General features: G+C 33.6%; 1 protein-coding gene and 2 long non-coding RNA genes across 9 annotated transcripts in view; 2 read left to right on the forward strand and 1 right to left on the reverse strand.

Annotated features, from left to right (window-relative positions):
• Window positions 1-365: 365 nt before the first annotated feature.
• Window positions 366-13,630, reverse strand: LOC124458272. 3 transcript variants are annotated; one of them, XR_006953115.1, is made up of 3 exons: window positions 13,601-13,630; window positions 9,598-9,679; window positions 366-667 (listed from the first exon to the last, which is right to left on the reverse strand). It is a non-coding gene; the product is annotated as an uncharacterized LOC124458272 (long non-coding RNA). The 3 variants fall into 3 exon arrangements; XR_006953114.1 differs by lacking the exon at window positions 13,601-13,630 and adding an exon at window positions 11,024-11,064; XR_006953116.1 differs by lacking the exon at window positions 13,601-13,630 and adding an exon at window positions 9,759-9,846.
• A 2,018-nt stretch (window positions 13,631-15,648) lies between these two features.
• LOC124457939 (sorting nexin-29-like) overlaps window positions 15,649-22,920 on the forward strand; it is a 61,751-nt gene continuing 54,479 nt past the window's right edge. The window contains exons 1-8 of one of the 5 annotated variants that reach the window (XM_047008086.1): window positions 15,668-15,703; window positions 15,775-15,838; window positions 15,905-15,944; window positions 19,106-19,222; window positions 19,386-19,535; window positions 21,291-21,365; window positions 21,454-21,659; window positions 22,283-22,373. In XM_047008086.1, the coding sequence (XP_046864042.1) occupies window positions 15,694-15,703; window positions 15,775-15,838; window positions 15,905-15,944; window positions 19,106-19,222; window positions 19,386-19,535; window positions 21,291-21,365; window positions 21,454-21,659; window positions 22,283-22,358 (738 nt within the window). In that variant the 5' untranslated portion in view covers window positions 15,668-15,693 and the 3' untranslated portion in view covers window positions 22,359-22,373. Of the gene's footprint in view, window positions 15,704-15,774; window positions 15,839-15,904; window positions 15,945-19,105; window positions 19,223-19,385; window positions 19,536-21,290; window positions 21,366-21,453; window positions 21,660-22,282; window positions 22,374-22,920 lie in introns of those variants that run through there. The other 4 variants (XM_047008083.1, XM_047008087.1, XM_047008082.1 and 1 more) reach the window with 4 other exon arrangements.
• LOC124457954 lies at window positions 16,988-17,408 on the forward strand. Its single transcript, XR_006952908.1, has 2 exons — window positions 16,988-17,201; window positions 17,269-17,408. It is a non-coding gene; the product is annotated as an uncharacterized LOC124457954 (long non-coding RNA).

Consider the following 22,920-nt stretch of genomic DNA (forward strand, 5'->3'; position numbering starts at 1 on the left):
ACGATATTTTTTCACAAACCTGTCTTGCAAGTTGTGATTTACCACTGCCAGGATTACCATTGATGTAAAAATATGTCAGTTTATCAATGTTATCATAGCTTAATTTTTCAAGATCTTTTATAATTTTATCTCGTAATTCAGTGCGTTCAACGAGAAAATGATAAGGTTTTGAAGGAAGAACTTGAAATGAATTAAACTTGTTTCGATTATTTTTTATTTCATTGATTCCATCGAGGGAAAATTTTAAATATATAAATGATTTTTCAATGATACTGACTATTCCATCAAAATCATCATCTGAGTAATTACTTTCATACCAATGTGCGTCATTGTTTCTTTCACCACGAAGTGCATGAACAGCATCCTTTGTTTTTTTGTCAAGATGCTTTCCAATTGAATTTGAAAAAATTATTGCATCAAATAATATCGTACAGTCCCACTTACTTGTGTCTCCATCCTGATATTTTTGTCGAGTTTTTTGGTCTAACTTTCTTCTTGATTCTAAAATGTAAAATTTTTTACCACTGTTGCGTGTATCTTCCGATTCTCCATATGTTGATTTATAACGAGAGTTCCATTGTTTAATGAAAAATTTAGCAAGTTCTGTTTGTACCACATTAATTACTCTTCTGATGTAAAATAGATTTCAGTTTTCTCTTGATTCCATCTAAAAAAATTTGTTGTATCAACAAAACAAGTAAAATCAAGCAATTCCAAAAATTTAATATTCAAGATAAATGTATTAGTTATCATGAAAGTCGAGAGTTTTGTACATTTGATGAAATCAAATACATTTACTCCTACATAAATTTATTTATTTATTTATTTATTCAACTTTGCCTGTATCATGCTATAAATGCAAATGAACATAAGTAACTATTAAAAACAGGATACATGCTACAGCTCTTGTCAATTAAAGCAGCCTCTGAAGAGACCGTTGTTGCTCACAAGGAAAATTACCAAACAAGACTTGTACGAACTTGTAAAAAGGCCTGGCTCCAAAAGGGTTAATCCAAACAAATGCCACAAACATTAAAAACAACAGGATATTTACAGGACAGTTCGCATTTTTTATCGTCATAAACAGCAAATATATATACTTTTTCTAAGGATTGTTTAAAATGTTGTAATAGCCTTTTCTTGAATAGACTAAGGTTGATAATGATGCATTCTAGAGTCTAATGCACGTGTTTAAATATGACTTTTGAATTTTTTTGTTTTGCAACCATTTGCAACAAATGATAGATGATTTGGATAGCACCCAATCGTAAATTTTACTTGAAATATAAGTTTTTGATAAATGCTGATGAAATAATGCCTTTTTTGTGAGGGAGGGGGGGACTAATGCCTCCTTTTGAGGGCGCTGAAATTTTTTAGGGCAACTATTTTAAAAACTCTCAAAGTTTTCATCGTTTTAGCTACAGTTTTATTGCATTTAAAAATACAATTGCACCTCTAATCTGCAGATAAAAGAGCAGGATATATTAATTGTTTCTCAGCTTTTACAAAGGTTTTTTCGTTGCACAAAATGCTAAAAAGCAGAATGTCGCAAGCCATGCAAATTGCACGCTAAGACTTGTAATGAGAGGCAGGGGATTCTGATCAACTTGATAAGGGAGAGAAGATTGTTTACATGTGTGTTTGTGAGGACAAAAATCAGTAGTTAACTGCATGGTCATACTCCTTGCTGTTTTGTGCAAATCCAAAACTTGGAGAAACATTGAATGTATAAACAAGCATCATTTTTCTGACGTTTTCAAGAAACATAAAATGAAATTTTGTTTTTCAATTTTATAAAATGTTGAACTTGATGAACAGGGATTTTTACCAGTGTGTTAAAGTTATTTTTAAGAACAAAAAGAGACACGACATAGTTAGGATAAAGGCCTAATAAGAAGAAAAGGTAAATATGAATGAAAGTTGTCTAAAAAAGAGCTGGCATTCAGTGGACATGATGAATCAAGCTTTAGTTTGAATCAACACAATTATAGAAATTTTCCAAAGTCATTTGTAAAATTGTTTTCTGTTTTTGACTTGCATTCAAGCAACCACTTTAGCACGAAAGAACTGATGCAGCTTCTGCTTTCATTATTGTATCACCTGGATTCCTGAGTAAGTTGAGTGTTTTTATTGATGAGGCTATTAGATTGATGAGAAAATGGGGGATTCTCAGTTTCTTTTTAATTAATGCAATGACACTTTGCATATATTAAACACAAAACAGCTTGAGTGTCTTTATTGATGAAGACAGTTGAGTGTTTTTATTGATGAGGCTATTAGATTGATGAGAAAATGTTGGATTCTCAGTTTCTTTTTAATTAATGCGATGACACTTTGCATATATTAAACACAAAACAGCTTATTGATTTTTGATTTAAATATTGATTTATTGATTTATTGATTTATTGATTGATTTATTTATTAGCTTATTGATTTATTTATTTACAGCTTATTTCATTTATTTATTTATCTTTTTTTTTCGTTTTTTTATCGTTTTTAATCGTTTTTTTAACGTTTTTTAGTCGTTTTTAATCGTTTTTATCGTTTTTATCGTTTTTAATCGTTTTTAATCGTTTTTAATTGTTTTTAACATTTCAGCATTGATTACATTGCCAAAGGATTTTTACGGCGAGGCTTTTTATGCAGATTTTTCATAAATATAGATGTATCATGTACTTAATGAAACATGGAGAACTTTCATGATTTGGTTTTGTGGAAATATATTTAAAGAGCGCAGGGGCTTAATTTCCAGTGCAGATGATTAAGAAGAGTTGTTGCAGGAATGTGTTTTTTTACCTCTGTTAAATTTATTCTAAAAATATCATATTTCATGAGAAATATTATCATCATATTTTTATCATTCTCTTCATCTTACATTCACATCATATCCTGCTTTAAAATATCAATAACAAGATGATTTTATTGAATATGATTATATTTATGGAACACCAAATTTTAATAATTCATATTTTTCTGCCTTAAATACATGTGAGGAAACATAAGCGAAATTGTATTATGAGTTTGAAATGACTGAGATGAGATGTACAATAGAGTAACTGTATAAAAACGAAATGATCCAAAAGTTTCTTAGTCTAACCAAACTTCATTTCTTTCTTTCCACAAGTGTGAAAGACAAACTTCTGGCACATTATGCCTTGAACTGATAGCTTTAACTTGGGGATGAAATCTTTTTTTGTCAAAATTTGTTATAGAAATATGAAAGTGCATGAATTGTATCATTTTTTCACTGACAATTCAAAAAAATCTATATTTCTGAATTATTAGTACCATTACTAAACGTGAAAAACTCCTTTTTACCAACCTAAATTAAATATCTTAGCGGATTTTGTTGCGAGAACAGAAGAAAACAAAAGACTTTGCAACTTAACAGAGACTTACAAAATTAGAATATAAGCAGGGCTGCTTCACCATTCCCCAGATCAACACTTCAAAGTCAGTACAAAAACTTCTTTAACCAGAATTTTTCAAGTCCATCAAAGCTTATCACCTTTAGATTTATTATATCAGCCAATAGGGAGCCGTTTCGCTCAATTTTGCAATAGTTGGAAAAAAACTTAAAATGACATTTAGTTCTTGTATCAGTAAAAGAATACAAAATAGAGTTCACCCATTACTCGAACCAATCTTGCACACCAAAAGTGCATGTGTTTCCTTTGCAGAACCAATTTTAATAGATCTCAAGGTGTAAGAACAATACTAAAAGAATGCTACCAAAAGAAAACAAGTATCATACAAATCAGCTTGTAAGATCCTTGTTCATTGTACTCAACAAATGCGTTAACAAAGACTCGTAATAAATCTAAAAAAGTTGAACAAGTGTACAGAATGTCAACACTTGGAAGACATACCAATTTTAAAGGACCTCCTAAAATTAGGATAGTTTCTCAAAAAAGTAGCTTTAAAAGACGCATAACCTTCTAAGCCAATTTGGCCTACATTTAAAAGGTTTCTACGTTTTGAGAAGAAAAAAAATATTTAGGAATTTCGTTGCCTTTTATTTAGCCTGCAAGTTACCATTCCCCCTCTAATCAACCTGCGAAAACCAGTTGTTGCCCTGTTGACAAAATTAGATGTCGAACTCATAATTTACTTTGACGACAACCTAACCAAGGTCGAGTTCAAAGAGATTCAAGAACACTCAGGTTTAGTAATCAACCTGTTAGAGAGTTTAAGTTCTGTCATAAGTGAACAAACAAAAGACAGAATTCGAACCCACTCACGATATAGAATTTTGCCTTTCTGAGTCACTTCAATTCAATATCAATGTCTCTAACAAAAAATCTGGACCATCAAAAAGGAATTCCAGAGGTTGTTGAACAAATCCTCTTTTGAAGTCAGAGTACTCGCGGTGGCAAACACTAGTGAAAGACCTGAAGGTAGAATGTGGAGGTTGTTAACACTAGTGAAAGACCAGAAGGTGGAATTGTAGTGGTGGTTAACACTAGTGAGAGACCAAAATGTGACCTGTGGCAGTAGCTTACACTAGTGGCAGACCAGAAGGTGAACTGAGGCGGTGGCTAACACTAGGGAGAGACCAGAAGGTGGAACTGTGTCGGTGGTTAACATTAGTGAGAGACCAGAAGTTGGAACAGCTGTGCATAATAACCTCTGTATGGGACACTCAATCTTGGTGCCCTCTTTCACTAGAAGTAGACTCTCTCAGAATCCTTCCAACAAAATCTGCTAACTGGCAAAGGAGCTTCACACCTCTGTCTCACCTGCAGCTAGCAGGATGTCTCATCTTAGCCATCTCATGCTGGTTAAAAAAGTTCATATGCTTAGTTCGTTATGCTGTGTCATCAACTTTAGCATTAATGCCATGTCTCATTAGGCAACTATAAGCTACAATAGATAAATACGTCCAAACAATTTTCTTGAGTAGCCCGAGCGAGTAGACGCCTAAATTGGCGTTTAGTTTGAATCAAAACTGTAGAGAGCCAGACTTCTCAAGTAAAAAAAGGGCTGTTACATGCAAGGAAATATTTTTATTAGTACACCTAATGTTCAGAATAATTGATTTTCTATGAATCGATGAAGTTTTTTTGATGAAACGTTCCATGCATAGAACAATAAAAAACAGGTTATCTATGTTATTCGTCTGATAGATAATAACCGTGAGGATATTTTTGAAAGATTTCTAAAATTTCAGCAATGATTGCAAAGCCACAGCAAATTTCACGTTGAGGCTTTTAGTGCAGAATCTTTATAAATATATGTGTATTTAATGAAACACGGGGAACCAAAACCTTAAGCAACTACTTTTCATAAGAAATATCATCATCATAATATTCTTAATCTCTACAAAATCAAAGTCGAAATGATCCTATAGAAGGTGATCGATTTTGTTGAATAATAAATTTTAATATTTTATGTCTTAGGGAAGGATACTGCATGGGTATATTGCATCTGGGAAAGGTTTATGAGTTATGACTCATTTTTAGCATGTAGAGCTTTTTAATAAAGAATTGACTTGACATGATAGTCTTTTGTTTACTGCCTTAATAGAATAGTTTTACAGATCACAAAATTAACTGCTACGTGAGCTTGATATGTGTCAACTAAAGAGTTAGTCTTGCCATCTCAAGCTAAAAAATAGTCTATGAACTTGAAGTCAAAGTGAATCCCATTTAAAATTATTGCGTATTATCAACAAACACATTCCAACCCATCGAACAGAACTGTACTGCTGAATTTGAAGTATTTTAAAAAAAGACTTTCATTTATATCGTAGTGTTCAGGAGTTTTGTGTTTAGTTTTAATAATCCATTATCTGTTACAAATATTTGTGGTCATCTTAAGCGAAGAAGCTTTGTTGTTGTTCTGACGAGCTTTTTACACTTGAACGAATTCCCCCACCAATTTTTGCCGATTATATAGCAATGTAAAAGTTAAACATATTGTCAGGTCGTGCCTTTTGTATAACGCCTTACTTTTGCTGTATTTATTTGATGTACCATGTGTATACCCGATTCCTAAGCTGGCAAAGCAATTAAATCAATGTAATTCTTTATTATCTTCGAACTAATCATTAATAGCTCGATTTAATAAGCCGATTTTGCCAAATTAAACCGAAAAGTAAAAATGATAACCGGTGAAATTCTCCTTTTCACCGTTTTTCACAGAGTTTTTTGTATAAAAGTGGGAAAAAGAGCGTAATTTAGATGACTATGGTTGACATTGCTAAATATTATTCAAATCATACATGAAATATGCATAAATTTTGAAAATTTTACGTGCAGCGCTCTCCCGTTTTGATTTACCTTAAATGACTGCCACTTGTTATGAACTTATGAGTTAGAAGGGACTGCGAAAAGATGAACAATCAAGCAATTGTACAAAAATGAAATAATAGCGAAAGTTTGCTATGCCTAACAAATTTTTTTTCCTTAGCATGACAAAGCTTTGCATAAGCTTTGCACAAAGCCGTCTATAACAAGTTCTCAATGATGTCAGATATTGTGTTTTTAGTATAAAGTCTAAAAGATTGTTTGCAATAAATAGTATTTTTCAGGCACTTCAAAAAGGTACATTTTTAAAGAAGAAGCATTATACTAAAAGTCAAAGACTCGAAGCGCCTTGTGTCATGCCTTGCCAATGCTGTATTTGTTTGCTGTACAAGATGCCCTTGTTGCCTTGACGATTTCGTTTAGCTGAGGAAAGCAATTAAATCAATGAAATTCTTTGTTAGATTCAAACTAAACAATGTCCTGTTTCTATGCTGATTTTGTAAGAATTAGCCATGAAATTAGCAGAAAACGCAGTAAAATGGTCGAAAAAGAAAAATGACAATAACTCATTCATAGAGATAGACAGGGAATTTGTTAAAAAACTCAGAGATGGCTTTTATGTCGATGATCTAGTGTCCGGTGAACAATCCAATAAGAAAGGAATGAGGTTGTATGAGTCAGCAAGTGAACGATTGGCTGCGGGAGGATTTAGGCTTAGGAAGTGGCTAAGTAACCATGAGAATGTTTTGAAAGAAATAGAAAAGAGAGAAAGAAGAATTTTAGAAGAAAGAAGGGCAGAATTTAGTATATCGAAAGTGGTTGATGAAAAAACTGATGCTAAAGCATCAGTTGGGGAAAATAGTATCATTGGAAGTTTAGAGAAAGTACTAGGATTGTGAAGGGAGTGTAAGTAGGATCGCTTTGTATTTAACCTCTGGAAATTGGCTCAAAGAGCAAAGGCAATCATTCCAAGTAAACGAAATATACTAAGTATACTTGCAGGGTTATTCAATCCTTTAGGTATTATAAGTCGAGTTGTAGTTTGTGCTATGTCATTGTTTCAGGAGCTGTGTATTGAGAAAGCTGAATGAGATAATGAGCTGGAAGTTGACAAGAAAAAACGTTAGGAGAGATGGATAGAAGATTTAGAGAGAGTCAGGGATTTAGTTGTGGTGAGATGTGTTTATGGTAATTTATTTAATAAGGTAAAGTGTTACTTGCATGGGTACGCAGATGCCAGCCAAAAGGCATACTGTGCGGTCGTATATTTTTTGACAGAGCTAAATGGTGCCTACCACGTAGAGTTGCGTACGCCGAAAACAAAGATAGCGCCAATAAAATTGCAGACAATTCCCGGACTAGAACTGATGTCAGCTGGAATATTAGCACAGTTGTTGGACACAGTGAAGTTGGCCTTAAAAGGTTACGTTCAATTTAATGGTATATAATATTGGTTGGACAGTATGACTGCATTGTGCTTGATCGGTAATAGGGGAGAATGGAAACAGTTTGTGCGCCATAGAGTTAACGAGATTTTAAGATTGAGCATGAAGGATGACTGGAAACATCGTCCGGGTGTAGACAACCCAGCGGATTAGGCTCAACTGGAGTTACGACATCACAATTAAAGGAAAGTGAACTTTGGTGGAAGGGACTGAAATGGTTGTCAGGTCCCCATTGTGATTAGCCAATGCCAAAAGAGGCTAAAACTACAGAGGAAAGTCTTGTGGAAGTCAAAAAGACAGTATTGGCTAACACACAGGTAGTAGATAAAGGTTGTGTGATAAAATTTGGCAAATTTAGTAATATAAAGAGACTAATAAGTGTCATAGCTATCATTGGGCGATTTGTAGACAATTTGAAGGTAAGAGTTAAACTTGGGACAAACAGGACTAAAACATTGGAAGTGTCAGATTTAGAGCTTGAAACTAGAGAACCAATTTTATTGCCTAAGGATCATCACTTAACCAAATTAATTATTAAAGATTGCCACAGGAAGGTTCATCATAGTGGGGTAAGAGCGACTTTTGTTCAGCTACGAGGCAAATATTAGGAAACTAAGTAGACAGATCGTAAAGAAGGTTTTAGGAAATTGCAGGACTTGTAGAAGACATCAAGTAGAGGCTTATAAAACACCAGTGCAAGTAGATTTAGCAGATTTTAGAGTTCAGTATTCACCACCCTTTTCTAAAATAGGAGTAGATTTTGCTGGTCCATTGTTTGCAAAAGAAAGTGGACAGATGGTAAAAGTATACATCGCATTATTTTCCTGCTGTGTTACTAAAACAATTTGTCTTGATTTAGTTGATAGTTTAAGTGCACTTTGTTTTTTGAATTGTGTGCGAAGATTTACTGCTAGAATGGGAGCACCCTCGCTAATAGTTTGGGACAACGCCAAAACATTCAAAGCAACTGAGAAAGCGTTAAAGGGGATTAATGAAATTAAAGAAGCAAATTCATACTTGGAAGGAAATCTGTTGATATAGAAGTTTAATTTGGTGAGGACACCCAGGTGGGATGGATTTTTTGAAATTATGGTAGCATTGGTGAAAGGCTGTCTGAAGAAGGTGTTGGGTAGCGCTAAATTGAACGAGGAAGAATTGTTAACAACATTAGTTGAGGTACAAGGTACGTTAAACTCTAGACCATTGACTTATGTATATGAAGATGAAGTGAATGTAGATGTACTGACTCCTGCACATCTTATGTTTGGAAGAAGATTAACATATATTCCAGACAAAAGAATTATGCATACTATTAATGACGAAGATTCGGGAGTGGTCAAGCGTAGGTTTAGGTATTTAGCAAGATTGAGAAAGCATTTTTGGTCCAGGTGGAGAAAGAATACTTAACAAGTATAAGTGAGTGTCATAAGGTTGGCAAAGTAAAGGGTAGTTTGTGTCCGAAAGTAGGTGATGCAGTTCTTGTGTTTGAGGAAAGTTTGAAAAGAGGATTTTGGAAAATAGCAAGAATTGAGAGATTGATCAAGGGATAAGATAATATAGTCTGAGGAGCGCAAGTCAAAGTTGTTAGCAAGGGAAAACCACTGCACATAAGCAGGCCTCTTCAGAAACTGTATCCACTAGAGATGAATGCAAAGGTAAGTAAAGAAAAGTCAGCGTCCTACATGTAGAAAATACAATCATGCTATTCTTCCTCCCAATACTTTTGAACAGGTTTTACTGTCTTTCTTACCATGCAGCTTATGGTCAAAAGTTAAAAAGTTGGTATATCAATTTAGATATGATTCCTCATGCATGTTTATGCATACTTCATCTAGATGTTTCCTAAGCTAATTTATTAGGTCCGTAATGTGGATATAAATCTCGCTTTACTTTTATAAAATTACCTTTGTTGTAGAAGTAAGACTTCATATCTGACGAGATCGTCGTCCAAATTAAGCTTGCTTCAGTTCTTTACATGTCACATACCTAACAAAGGATGAGAGATTTATTATAAAGAACGCGACCACATACATATCAGTTTAAAAATGGTGGTCATAATTCATACCTTATTGTTACATCAATCTTTTATCCATGTAAGTTTTGTTACATAAACTCATTTAAATAGCGGACGAAGATTAAGAGTGAGTCAGGATCTCCTTCAACAAACAGTATTATAAAACATTAATGACGCCTATTTAGAACATTCTAGTTATATAACTAAGTATACATCACTGACTAAAAACAATTGTTATAGAAGTAAAAAAACATCGATAAGATTTAACTCTAACCCTAACCCTAACTCTAAACCAGGAATAACTTTAACTCGGGAATAGAGAATCGTCTATCTAAAACAGGATGCCAATGATTAAGGCACGATTTTCGAAACTGTGAATGGATTTTTTTCCTTCATTAATGAAAATTCCATACATGTATATTATTGCATAAGTCAGTTCTTATTATAAAAAATCTTTGTTATTTAATAAACCATTGTAAATTATAAATACATGGCAAACATCAATTGCACGCAATTATATTTACTTATGATCAATAAAGACACTGTGGATACAACAGTAAAGGTTGCAATGAAAGTAAACCTTAAAACTGTTAAACATGATCTAAACTATAATTTAAAAGCTCACTTTGTTGCATGAATCAACATTTCCCAAAAATAGATTCGGTTGCGTTCTTTTCTCTGTGTAAATACATTCTTCCTGTGTTTAACTTTTGCCAATTTTTCAAATTTCCTTACTTATAAAGAAAATGGTTTGTCGCATACAACTATGAAGATTTTGCTAGACACACAGAGATTAGTCAAAAGTGGCGTCAGCAAAGAAGGGAGGTGATGCATGATTGGTTATGTGCCCCACCCTCTACATAAATTTTTACAAATCCCCCTTTTTTCCATAGAAAAGTATAGTTTATAAAGAAAATTCAGCATCCTACATGTAGGAAATGTTCTCATATTATTTGGTCTCCCCCATATTTTTGAACAGATTTTGCTGTCCTTTACCATGCAGCTTATTGTCAATAGTTAGAAAGTTGGTATATCAATTTAGATATGATTTCTCATGCATGTTTAGTCATACTTTATCATGATGCTCCTGTAGCAAATTTGTTATGTAAAGTTAGTAATATAGTTTCAGAATCTCACTTTACTTTCGAAAGGACACCTACGTTTTAGAAATAAGACTTCATACTTGACGACCGTGTAGACAAAATTATGTTTGCTTTAGTTCTTTACGTGTCACATATTTTACAAAGATAAGAGATTTAATATAAAGAACGCGACCACATACATATCAGTTTAAAAATGGTGATCATATTTCATACCTTATTGTTACATCAATCTTTTATCCATGTAAGTTTTGTTACATAAACACATTTAAATAGTGAACGAAGATGAAGAGTGAGTCAGGATCTCCTTCAACAAACAGTATTATAAAACATTAATGACGCCTATTTAGAACATTCTAGTTATATAACTAAGTATACATCACTGACTAAAAACAATTGTTATAGAAGTAAAAAAACATCGATAAGATTTAACTCTAACCCTAACCCTAACTCTAAACCAGGAATAACTTTAACTCGGGAATAGAGAATCGTCTATCTAAAACAGGATGCCAATGATTAAGGCACGATTTTCGAAACTGTGAATGGATTTTTTTCCTTCATTAATGAAAAATTCCATACATGTATATTATTGCATAAGTCAGTTCTTATTATAAAAAATCTTTGTTATTTAATAAACCATTGTAAATTATAAATACATGGCAAACATCAATTGCACGCAATTATATTTACTTATGATCAATAAAGACACTGTGGATACAACAGTAAAGGTTGCAATGAAAGTAAACCTTAAAACTGTTAAACATGATCTAAACTATAATTCTAAAAGCTCACTTTGTTGCATGAATCAACATTTCCCAAAAATAGATTCGGTTGCGTTTTTTCTCTGTGTAAACACATTCTTCCTGTGTTCAACTTTTGCTTATTTTTCAACTTTTCTTACTTATAAAAGAAATGGTTTGTCGTATACAACTATCAACATTTTGCTAGACACACAAAGATCAGTCAAAAGTGCCGTCAGCAAAGAAGGGAGGTGATGCATGATTGGACATGTGCTCCCCCACTTTACATAAATTTTACAGATCCCTTTTTTTTCCATAGACAAGTATAGTTTATAAAGAAAAATTCAGCATCCTACATGTAGGAAATGTTCTCATATTATTTGGTCTCCCCCATATTTTTGAACAGATTTTGCTGTCCTTTACCATGCAGCTTATTGTCAATAGTTAGAAAGTTGGTATATCAATTTAGATATGATTTCTCATGCATGTTTAGTCATACTTAATCATGATGCTCCTGTAGCAAATTTGTTATGTAAAGTTAGTAATATAGTTTCAGAATCTCACTTTACTTTCGAAAGGACACCTACGTTTTAGAAATAAGACTTCATACTTGACGACAGTGTAGACAAAATTATGTTTGCTTTAGTTCTTTACGTGTCACATATTTTACAAAGATAAGAGATTTAATATAAAGAACGCGACCACATACATATCAGTTTAAAAATGGTGATCATATTTCATACCTTATTGTTACATCAATCTTTTATCCGTGTAAGTTTTGTTACATAAACACATTTAAATAACGAACGAAGATGAAGAGTGAGTCAGGATCTCTTTCATCAAACAGTATTATAAAACAAAAATGACGCCTATGTAGAACATTCTAGTTATATAACTGAGTATACATCAATGACTAAAAACAATTTTTATTGAAATAAAAATACATAAATAAGAGCCTCGTGCAGAGTACATAATAACATTGAGATTAGTCAAATTCCAAAGGACTACTGCTAAATTATATAAAGTTTCACAAGTTTTAACTCAGGAATAGAGAATCGTCTATCTAATCAGGATGCCAATGATTAAGGCACGATGTTTGAAACTGTGAATGGATTTTTTTCCTTCATTAATGAAAAATTTCATACATGTATACTCTTGCATAAATCAGTTCTTATTATAAAAAATCTTTGTTATTTAATAAACCATTGAAAATTGTAAATACATGGCAAACATCAATTGCACGCAATTATATTTACTTATGATCAATAAAGACACTGTGGATACAACAGTAAAGGTGGCAATGAAAGTAAACCTTAAAACTGTTAAACATGATCTAAACTATAATTCTAAAAGCTCACTTTGTTGCATGAATCAACATTTCCCAAAAATAGATTCGGTTGCGTTTTTTCTCTGTGTAAACACATTCTTCCTGTGTTCAACTTTTGCTTATTTTCAAATTTTCTTACTTATAAAAGAAATGGTTTGTCGTATACAACTATCAACATTTTGCTAGACACACAAAGATCAGTCAAAAGTGCCGTCAGCAAAGAAGGGAGGTGATGCATGATTGGACATGTGCTCCCCCACTTTACATAAATTTTACAGATCCCTTCCCTTTTTTTTCCATAGACAAGTATAGTTTAAAAAGAAAAATTCAGCATCCTACATGTAGGAAATGTACTCATATTATTCGGTCTCCCCCATACTTTTGAACAGATTTTGCTGTCCTTTACCATGCAGCTTATTGTCAATAGTTAGAAAGTTGGTATATCAATTTAGATATGATTTCTCATGCATGTTTAGTCATACATTATCGAGATCCTTCAATAGCGAAATTGTTATGTAAAGTTAGTAATATAGTTTCAGAATCTCACTTTACTTTCGAAAGGACACCTACGTTTTAGAAATAAGACTTCATACTTGACGACCGTGTAGACAAAATTATGTTTCCTTTAGTTCTTTACATGTCACATATTTTACAAAGATAAGAGATTTAATATAAAGAACGCGACCACATACATATCAGTTTAAAAATGGTGATCATATTTTATACCTTATTGTTACATCAATCTTTTATCCGTGTAAGTTTTGTTACATAAATACATTTAAATAGTAAACGAAGGTGAAGAGTGAGTCAGGATCTCTTTCATTAAACAGTATTATAAAACAAAAATGACGCCTATGTAGAACATTCTAGTCATATAACTGAGTATACATCACTGACTAAAAACAATTTTTATAGAAATAAAAATACATAAATAAGTACCTCATGCAGAGTACATAATAACATTGAGATTAATCAAATTCCAAAGGACTACTGCTAAATTTTATAAATTTTCACAAGTTTTAACTCAGGAATAGAGAATCGTCTATCTAAAACAGGATGCCAATGATTAAGGCACGATGTTTCAAACTGTGAATGGATTTTTTTCCTTCATTAATGAAAAATTTCATACATGTATACTCTTGCATAAATCAGTTTTTATTATAAAAAATCTTTGTTATTTAATAAACCATTGTAAATTATAAATACATGGAAAACATCAATTGCACGCAACTATAATTACTTATGATCAACAAAGACACTGTGGATACAACAGTAAAGGTTGCAATGAAAGTAAACCTTAAAACTGTTAAACATGATCTAAACTATAATTCTAAAAGCTCACTTTGTTGCATGAATCAACATTTCCCAAAAATAGATTCGATTGCGTTTTTTCTCTGTGTAAATACATTCTTCCTGTGTTTAACTTTTGCTTATTTTTCAACTTTTCTTACTTATAAAACAAATGGTTTGTCGTATACAACTATGAACATTTTGCAAGACACACAGAGATCAGTCAAAAGTGCCGTCAGCAAAGAAGGGAGGTGATGCATGATTGGACATGTGCTCCCCCACTTTACATAAATTTTACAGATCCCTTTTTTTTCCATAGACAAGTATAGTTAATAAAGAAAAATTCAGCGTCATACATGTAGGAAATATTCTCATATTATTCTGCCTCCCCCATTCTTTTGAACAGATTCTACTGTTCTTTACCATGCAGCTTATTGTCAATAATTAGAAAGTTGGTATATCAATTTAGATATGATTTCTCATGCATGTTTAGTCATACTTTATCTAAATGCTGCTTTAGCTAATTTGTTATGTGCTTAGTGTAGTACTAAAATATCGCTTAATTTTTCTAAAATTACTTTCGTTTTAGAAGTAAGACGACCGTGTGACAAAATTATGTTTGCTTTAGTTCTTTACATGTCACATACTCAACAACGGATGAGAGATTTAATATAAACAACGCGACCACAATATTATAAACGTTAATGACATCTCTGTACAACATTCAAGTTCTATAGCTAGGTGTACATCACTGACTAAAAATAATTGTTATTGAAATAAAAATACATAAGTAAGAGCCTCATGCAGAGTACATAATAACATTGAAATGAGTCAAATTCCAAAGGACTACTGCAAAATAATATAAAGTTTAACAAGTTTTAACTCAGGAATAAAGGAATCATCTTTCTAAAATAGGATTTGAATGTGAAGGATAAAGACACAATTTTTGAAATTTAAAATCGATTTTTTTACTTCACTAATCAAAAATTCCTTACATGTATATTATTGCAAAAGTCAGTTTATATTATAAAAAGACCTTTGTTATTGAATAACCCATTGTAAATTATCAATACACTTTAATTATCAACTGCACGCAATTGTAAATACTTATGATCAATAAAAAACGCTATACATATAACAGTAAAGAATGCAATAAAAGTTAACTTTAACACTGTTAAACTAAAATATGATCAAAAGTAAAGTTTTGAAAGCTCTGTGTTGCATGAATCAACAATTCACAAAAACTAGATTCGGTCGCGTTCTTCCTCTTTGTGTAAATACATTCTTCCTGTGTTTAACTTTTGCTTGTTTTTTAAATTTTCTTATTTCTAAAAGAAATGGTTTGTTGTATACAAGTATCAACATTTTGTTAGACACACTGAGTTTAGTCAAAAGTGGCGTCAGCAAAGAAGGGAGGTGATGCATGTCTGTTGACCTGTTCGTTTTTGCTCTTTAGTGAAAATGATTTGCTCAAACACCAACTAAAGAAATACGTAAGTGCTGTTCAATCGTTGAAAAGAAATGACATTATGGAAGAAGGTTTGTTAGAGGGATAGTTTATCTTTAAAATAGATGTAGAAGTCTAAGATATTCGATAATCTTTTGTGTAGTTCCAGAAAATGAAAGACTTTCTTCTATCATTCTTTCTCCCGAATCTGACGTCGACGAAGTGAGGTATTTACAGTAAATTTGTAGCAAAAGTGAATCAACGGCGTTGAATTTCGTTTCTTTTTCTTGTAGAAAGGAAGAAAACAAAGATTTTGAGCGGAAGTTGATCCAAGTAAGATTTCCATTAAACCATAATACTTTTACGAAACGAAACATTTGCCTTAAAAGGTCTTCAGGTATCATATGCTTCATGAAGATGAGCCGAAATTTATCTGATAGAAAATGTTTTTATACGATGCACACGGTGACTTTAAGAAATATCTAATACAAGAAGATATTTTGACTTATGAAAACTGAGGATAAATAACTGAAATGAAATCGTGATACATGTTTAAAAAAACTCGCCATGCTGATTGATTTCGCGTTTCTTGTTCATCCCTGGGAAACTTCATGGTGATGACGTCATGGCGTAAGTTGTGATGAAATGTTGTTTATCATGTTTAAAGGGGTTATATCACGAATTTTAGCCCCCCTTTTTTATTAGCTAAATTGAAAGACCTTATTTCAGTGATTTTAAATCTGCAATTATAATTGAAATTGGATTGGTGAAAGTGATTTTATGGACGTTCAAAGTCACGATTTTCAGCATTTTTTTTGCGAACTTTTTGATCGGTATGCTAATGAGTAGTGACGTAGATAGTTGAACACATATATCAACATGGCGTATTCTACTAGTAATCTTAATAAGAAACGCGGAGGAAAACGCTGTGTTGCTGGCGGACCTAATCAAATTAGTTGCGCCAATGATTCAAAAACAGAAGGAATGTCGATGCATCTGTTTCCTAAAAAAGAAACAGAGCCGCGAAGACATAGAAAATGGGTAAATTTTGTGCGTAAACATAGACCGGGTTTTGAGGCTTCCTCTACCTCTTGTCGGTGTTCTGCGCATTTTGATGATTCTTGTTTTGACCTTAATTTGAGCGTGCAAGTCAAGCTCAAAGAAGGTTGAAGAAAGACGCTATCCCAACCATAGACGTGGCTGGGATTCCTGAACCATCACAGGACGAAATAACCGATCGAAAGCGCAGACAAGTAAGTTTACGCTTGTTTATGTTAATTTTTCTTTGTCATATAAATTCGATATAAGTTTTGTAGATTATTCGACATACTCTCCATAAGCCATCGCTGAAGGAAACATGTTCTCTCGATGAGGAAGTACCATCTACTAGTGATGGAGCTGAGCATGTTGAAGTATGCACTGGGGAAGCAAACGATTCGCTATTTGAAGAAGAACTACATGCAGTTGGTGAAGATATTTGTGAATCCCAGTCTCCATGTAAATCGTGCCATCGTCTTAAGAAAAAACTTACATCTTTACAAAAGACTTTAAGCTGGTATAAAAGACTTTAAGCTGCACTTTATCCATGCTGTAAGTATGGGATAATGGTATTGTTTACAATTATTTTAGGATGTAATGATCTGCACTTTTTCCTTAGTGGAACAGCAAAGACAGCAGTTACAAGACCTAACAGATGATGCAGATCAAATATTAAATAGCTCTGGGAATAAAAGTACTCGCAAATGTACTAAATGCAAAGCTCCAATGAAAGGACATCCTCGAGGTCAATGCTTCACTGAAAAAGAATAAATTGAAGTTGGTAGATGATAGGGCAGTGGTCAGACATTGCTTGGAGCCTGTCTGGAATGGAGAAGTAAGGCACCTCCTTCCCACCACCAGCCTGAGGGTTCACCTTAGGCAAGTGATAGTACCCTCTAGCCTCCCTATCTGGGCACTGATAAACACACCTTTCCTGATGATTACAGTATTAATATAACATTGAATATTATGTATACTTGTCAGATTGAAGATGACTATCTCACTCGATTGTGCAACTAATTAATTTTCATGAATAATTTTTTTTATTGTAGTTTAATGCTCAACATGCCCCTTGTGGATGCAGTGCACTCAAGTGTGAAGACCTTATAAGATAAGTTCATGTGGCTTGCTATTTTCCATTTTTACATTTATGCTATGATTTAATTCCATATAATTTTTCTTTTTTTTTCCCAGACTGACATTGAAGAAAAGATTTTCTTTACCGTATAGTGCATCCATGTATCTCCTATTTGGTTTTCATCTAGGCATATTTCCTGACCATTCTAAACTCAGCAAAGAAGGCCAACAGTCTCTACAGTGCACAAGTTAAAAGACCTTTCCATCATCGCCCCTCTGATGGTATGTAACCTTTTGTGTTACCACTTGGATATGCTTTCCGAATAAAGTGGTAAACACAAGCAGGTAAAGGCCGAGTATTCTCCCATCCCATAGACCCACAAAACCATCGCATCAACCATCTGTATGCCACAGCTCTCAAGTACCTGAAGTAAATAAAAAAGGTTGGACTAATTATTGTTGATGAAACAATGTTGATGATAACATTCTTTCTCATACAATTTACAATCTTACATATTTAATGATTGTGATGCTTGGCGGCGATAAGCACGTCCATTCCTATCTCTCAATAGTGGCCCGACGTTTTCAAGGACAGCCTCATGAACTAAAGGCCCAAATTTGGCATGCTGTGTTATGCATGATATTTTCTCAATGCTGCCATCGAATGTCATTTTCTGCAAAGCTGGTCCTATTTCCTTACAGCATCTGTACTCTAATGCGCCTTCTAACAAATCGGTATGACAGCATTGACAATTACACCTGAAACGTGGGAGCATTGTGGTTTATAAAGTAACTTTATGTATATTACAAACAGGAGAAAACAACAACTTACCATTCACCGAGTGGAATTACGCCATCACTTCGTTGTTCTAAGGTCGCAGGAGAATTCCATCGGGATCATCTGAGTATGCACTTCATCACCATCTCCTGCGAGCGGTTCATCGTCATATGCGAAGTCGTTTAAATGCTCGACATAACCCACGGATTCCGAGCTCGAATCAGATACGCATTCAGACATCGAATTCGAATTATCTGAGCACTGATTTGAAGCCATACTTTCCGGACAACTTGTTTTTTTAATATTTTATTGAAAATACTGTCATTATTTGTTTTTAACACAAGAAAAACGACAACAAAATCACCTCCTATAATATAATATTATATTGACGGAAACAGACGTGTTCAACTATCTACGTCACAAGTATCAATATGGCGTCGTAAAAAATTCGCAAAAAGTACCCGACTTTGGAAGCAAAATTAAGGAACTTATATTTATCTGTTTAAGTCCAGCGACATGTCATAGTTCTTCAAATAATCCAAATTTTCAATTAAGCTAATAAAAAAGGGGGGCTAAAATTCGTGATATAACCCCTTTAAAGGTCGCTGATATGCATGGCGAACTTATTGAACTCAATGAAAGACTACAAAAAATGTTGAACGCTCGTGAATGTCAGCTAAGAAAATTAAAAGAAGAGCTTGTCAATCTTAGAGGACCGGTATGTTCAGTAAAGACCTGTGTGTTCATTATAGTACAATAGATGTACAATATTGATCGGTATGTACAATATGAACTGTTTGGTATGAATATGAAAAGCAGTAAATATTCTTTTTATTTTCTAAGTATTTCTTAATAAAACTACGTATCTTCGTATGTTCTAGCTTCCTCAGGACGATAATCATGATGAATGTTTATATTTGACGGAGTTTGGTCCAAATTTCATGTCTGTCAATACTCGTCCTTTAATTAACATTTGGATTCCATCTGTTTTTGTACAAGGAAAGTCTCCAAACATTCACCATTCTTATCAGGTGCAATTTTTTCCATATATTTATCTCTAAAAAAAGTAAATAACTCTTCCGATATGATGTTGATGGTTATCTGGAGTAGGTTAGGGATAACTAGGGACTATATTTCAAGATTTATGATCTATATTTGGTATTTCCTCGTTTCAAATACATCACCCTTGAGAAAAGTGTTTGTGGTCATCGTATTTAAAAGATCATGTCGTAGTTTGAATTTACGTAGATGACACAATCACAGCACTACATGCAGACGAGATTGATTACTTCCATACTCACATCAACAAACAGAACAGCCACATACAATTTACCAAAGATGTCGAAGAAAACGGAACTTTTCCTTTTCTCGACTGTTTGGTAAAACATGACAATCAAAAACTAGGAACAACGGTTTATCGCAAGCCAACACATACTGACCGACTACTAGACCAATCATCTTACAACCCTACATCACACAAAGCCACCACAATCAGAACATTAACAAGACGTGCACAAATCATATGTGATTCACCGGACGCTCTACAAAACGAAAACAACTATCTCAAACGTGTTTTTGACAAAAACAACTATAACTCTGACTTTATCAAACGCAACACTTACAAACCTAACCAACCCAACGAAACGAACAACTCAGTGACAACAACAAAGATACCTTACATCAAAGGTACGTCTGAGACTATCCCGCGTATCTTACGACCATACAACATACGTGTCGCACATAAACCAATCACAACGTTACGACAAGTACTAACGAACATAAAGGACAAAGAACAACCCAACGAACGACAAGGTGCAGTTTACAAAATAAACTGCTCCGACTGCCACGCCTCCTATATCGGGGAAACTGGCAGGAACTTAAACATAAGACTTACTGAGCACAAACGAGCTACTAAGAAACAAGACAAAACTAATCACATTGCCGAACATCACCGAATCACAAAGCACAACATTGACTGGGACTCGGCAAAATGCATCACTTACAGTACTGACTATGGGGCAACGGCTTACATTAGAAAGTTGGTATACCAACTTGGAACAAACCCCCCTGAACAGATGACAGCAATTACCGGCACCTTACAAACGACTTATTCACAATACAAACAAACGATCAACTAAAAACATTACACTTCAAACTAATTCACAATGACAATACACAATTGACACCCACACATTACAACTAAAAACGTCACACCTAAATCACACATCACAACTAAAAATAAAATATTTCACTTCACACTAATCCACAATGACAATACACATTTCCTGTACACACAATACAATGACGTAAGAACCAGATAACAAATACGGCTAACCTGACGTTTACTCCTCATTTGACTCTGAAGATGACTACCGCTAAGATTGTCGAAACGTCAGTCAACAACAACAAAAACAGTCCTTCTCAGGACTTTATTAACCTGGACGATCATCATTTACAAACATATATTTCACTTCTCATATGTATATGTTTAGTGGTGTTGAGAAAAAATCACAAAACTACAGATTCATCCCGACAAGCCTGTTTCGTGACTGCTCACTCTTCAGGGGATTTTCCTTTAATCACGAAACAGGCTTGTCGGGATGAATCTGTAGTTTTGTGATTTTTTCTCAACAACACTAAACATATTTACGCTCTGCTCTAGGGCATCGAGCACTGTTTTATACAGAGAATCATCAAATATAAATTTCCTATGTATATATATAGCATCTGCTTAGTGGTCCATTTATTGTCTTCAATAAAGAATTTAACATCGTTTACTTCACAAGGTATATATCCGTATCAAAGACGATGAATGGAATGTTTACAAAAGATACTCGGATTTTTATGCCCTACATAAGAAGGTTTTTAATAAACATCAGTATTTTAATTTTTTTAATCATATTGTTTTGCCGTAATGTACAATCCCTTCCTTTTCCTTTTTATGCACAGACAAGCAAGCAGTTTAAACCTGTTGCACAATTCACGTTTCCCGCGAAGAAAATTATTGGAAATCGTGACGTCAATTTTGTGGAAACACGTCGGAAACAATTGGAAAATTACTTGAGAAAATTGATCAATTATAGTCTGGGTGCTGTTCCAGAGTTAGGGGAAAGTACTTGCAAGAGTTCTTTGTTCAAATACTTTCCATTTTTCATGTGAGTAAACACGTGATCATGTTTTGAGTGTAATTTATTGTTCAATATACAGAATATTAAACGATTTTTTAGTGTGAATGTTTGTAAGGCAAGAATAGACGGAAAAAATTGAAAGTCAAAACAAGAACATAAAGCAATCAAGCGCATGCGCTGATTGGTCTATAGCTGTGTTTTCATTAGCTTGTGCAAACCGATCTGAGCTCAACAAATCAAATCAATCAAAAAAAATTCGCAAATCAATCATGAATGTATTTTAGAGGAAAAATTAAAACGTTTGTTTTAAATTTGTCTGTTTCGCATTATTGATATTTTTTTAAAAAGATATTTTTCGTGTTTGCACTGGCTTATGCAAACCCTTGGAGACGTTTGTAAGAACTCTTGAGCAGGTGCAACACTCTACCTTCGGTTTTGGGCTTGCACTGATCTGCTCTCGTGTTCTCCCAAAGGTCTCCTCGTTTTGCATAAGCCCGTGCAAACACAGTAAAAATCTTTTATTTCGTAATAATACAACACAAAGAACTCAAACTTTGGCTTGTTTTAGAAAGAAAATCAAAATGCTACTACCTATTATTTCATAAATAGTTGATCAATTTTTCTTTAAACTTTCAGCAAATATTTTACAGGCAAATTTCAACGGTATCATCTGTTTCAACAACGACATCGACAAAACAAACTGTTCCTTCTGCACATAATGGTTAAAAGGCAAAACTTGTAGGACGTCTGTCGAAAAAAACAGAGCATAGAAATTGTATAAGTTATATTGTATATATATATCACACTCATTGTAATACGGAAGAAGCCAAAAAAACAGAACGCAAGTACTTATACTCCACATTTATTAAAAACAATTACCCTAGAAACTTCATAAACAAAACTATATACAAAATACAAAACAAAACACAAACCGACAAAAACAACAAAAAACCGGACGAAACAGTAAAAATCATCACATTACCATACATAAACGGAACATCAGAAATGACTGCCAGACTTCTTCGACCACATAATATTAACGTCGCCCACAAACCTACACAAAAACTCAAATCATGTTTCACCAAACATAAAGACAAAACAACAATTCATGATACAACTGACGCGATCTACATGATACCATGTAAAGACTGTTCAAAACAATACATAGGACAAACATCTAAGAAAATTGAAACAAGACTCACAGAACACAAAAACGCCATAAAACGACGAGATCCGAACTCACTACCGGCAGAACATACCCACGGAAACAATCACACATTCGACTGGA

Source organism: Xenia sp. Carnegie-2017, unplaced genomic scaffold (assembly GCF_021976095.1).
Source record: "Xenia sp. Carnegie-2017 unplaced genomic scaffold, XeniaSp_v1 HiC_scaffold_6, whole genome shotgun sequence".
Taxonomy (NCBI): Eukaryota; Metazoa; Cnidaria; class Anthozoa; order Malacalcyonacea; family Xeniidae; genus Xenia; species Xenia sp. Carnegie-2017.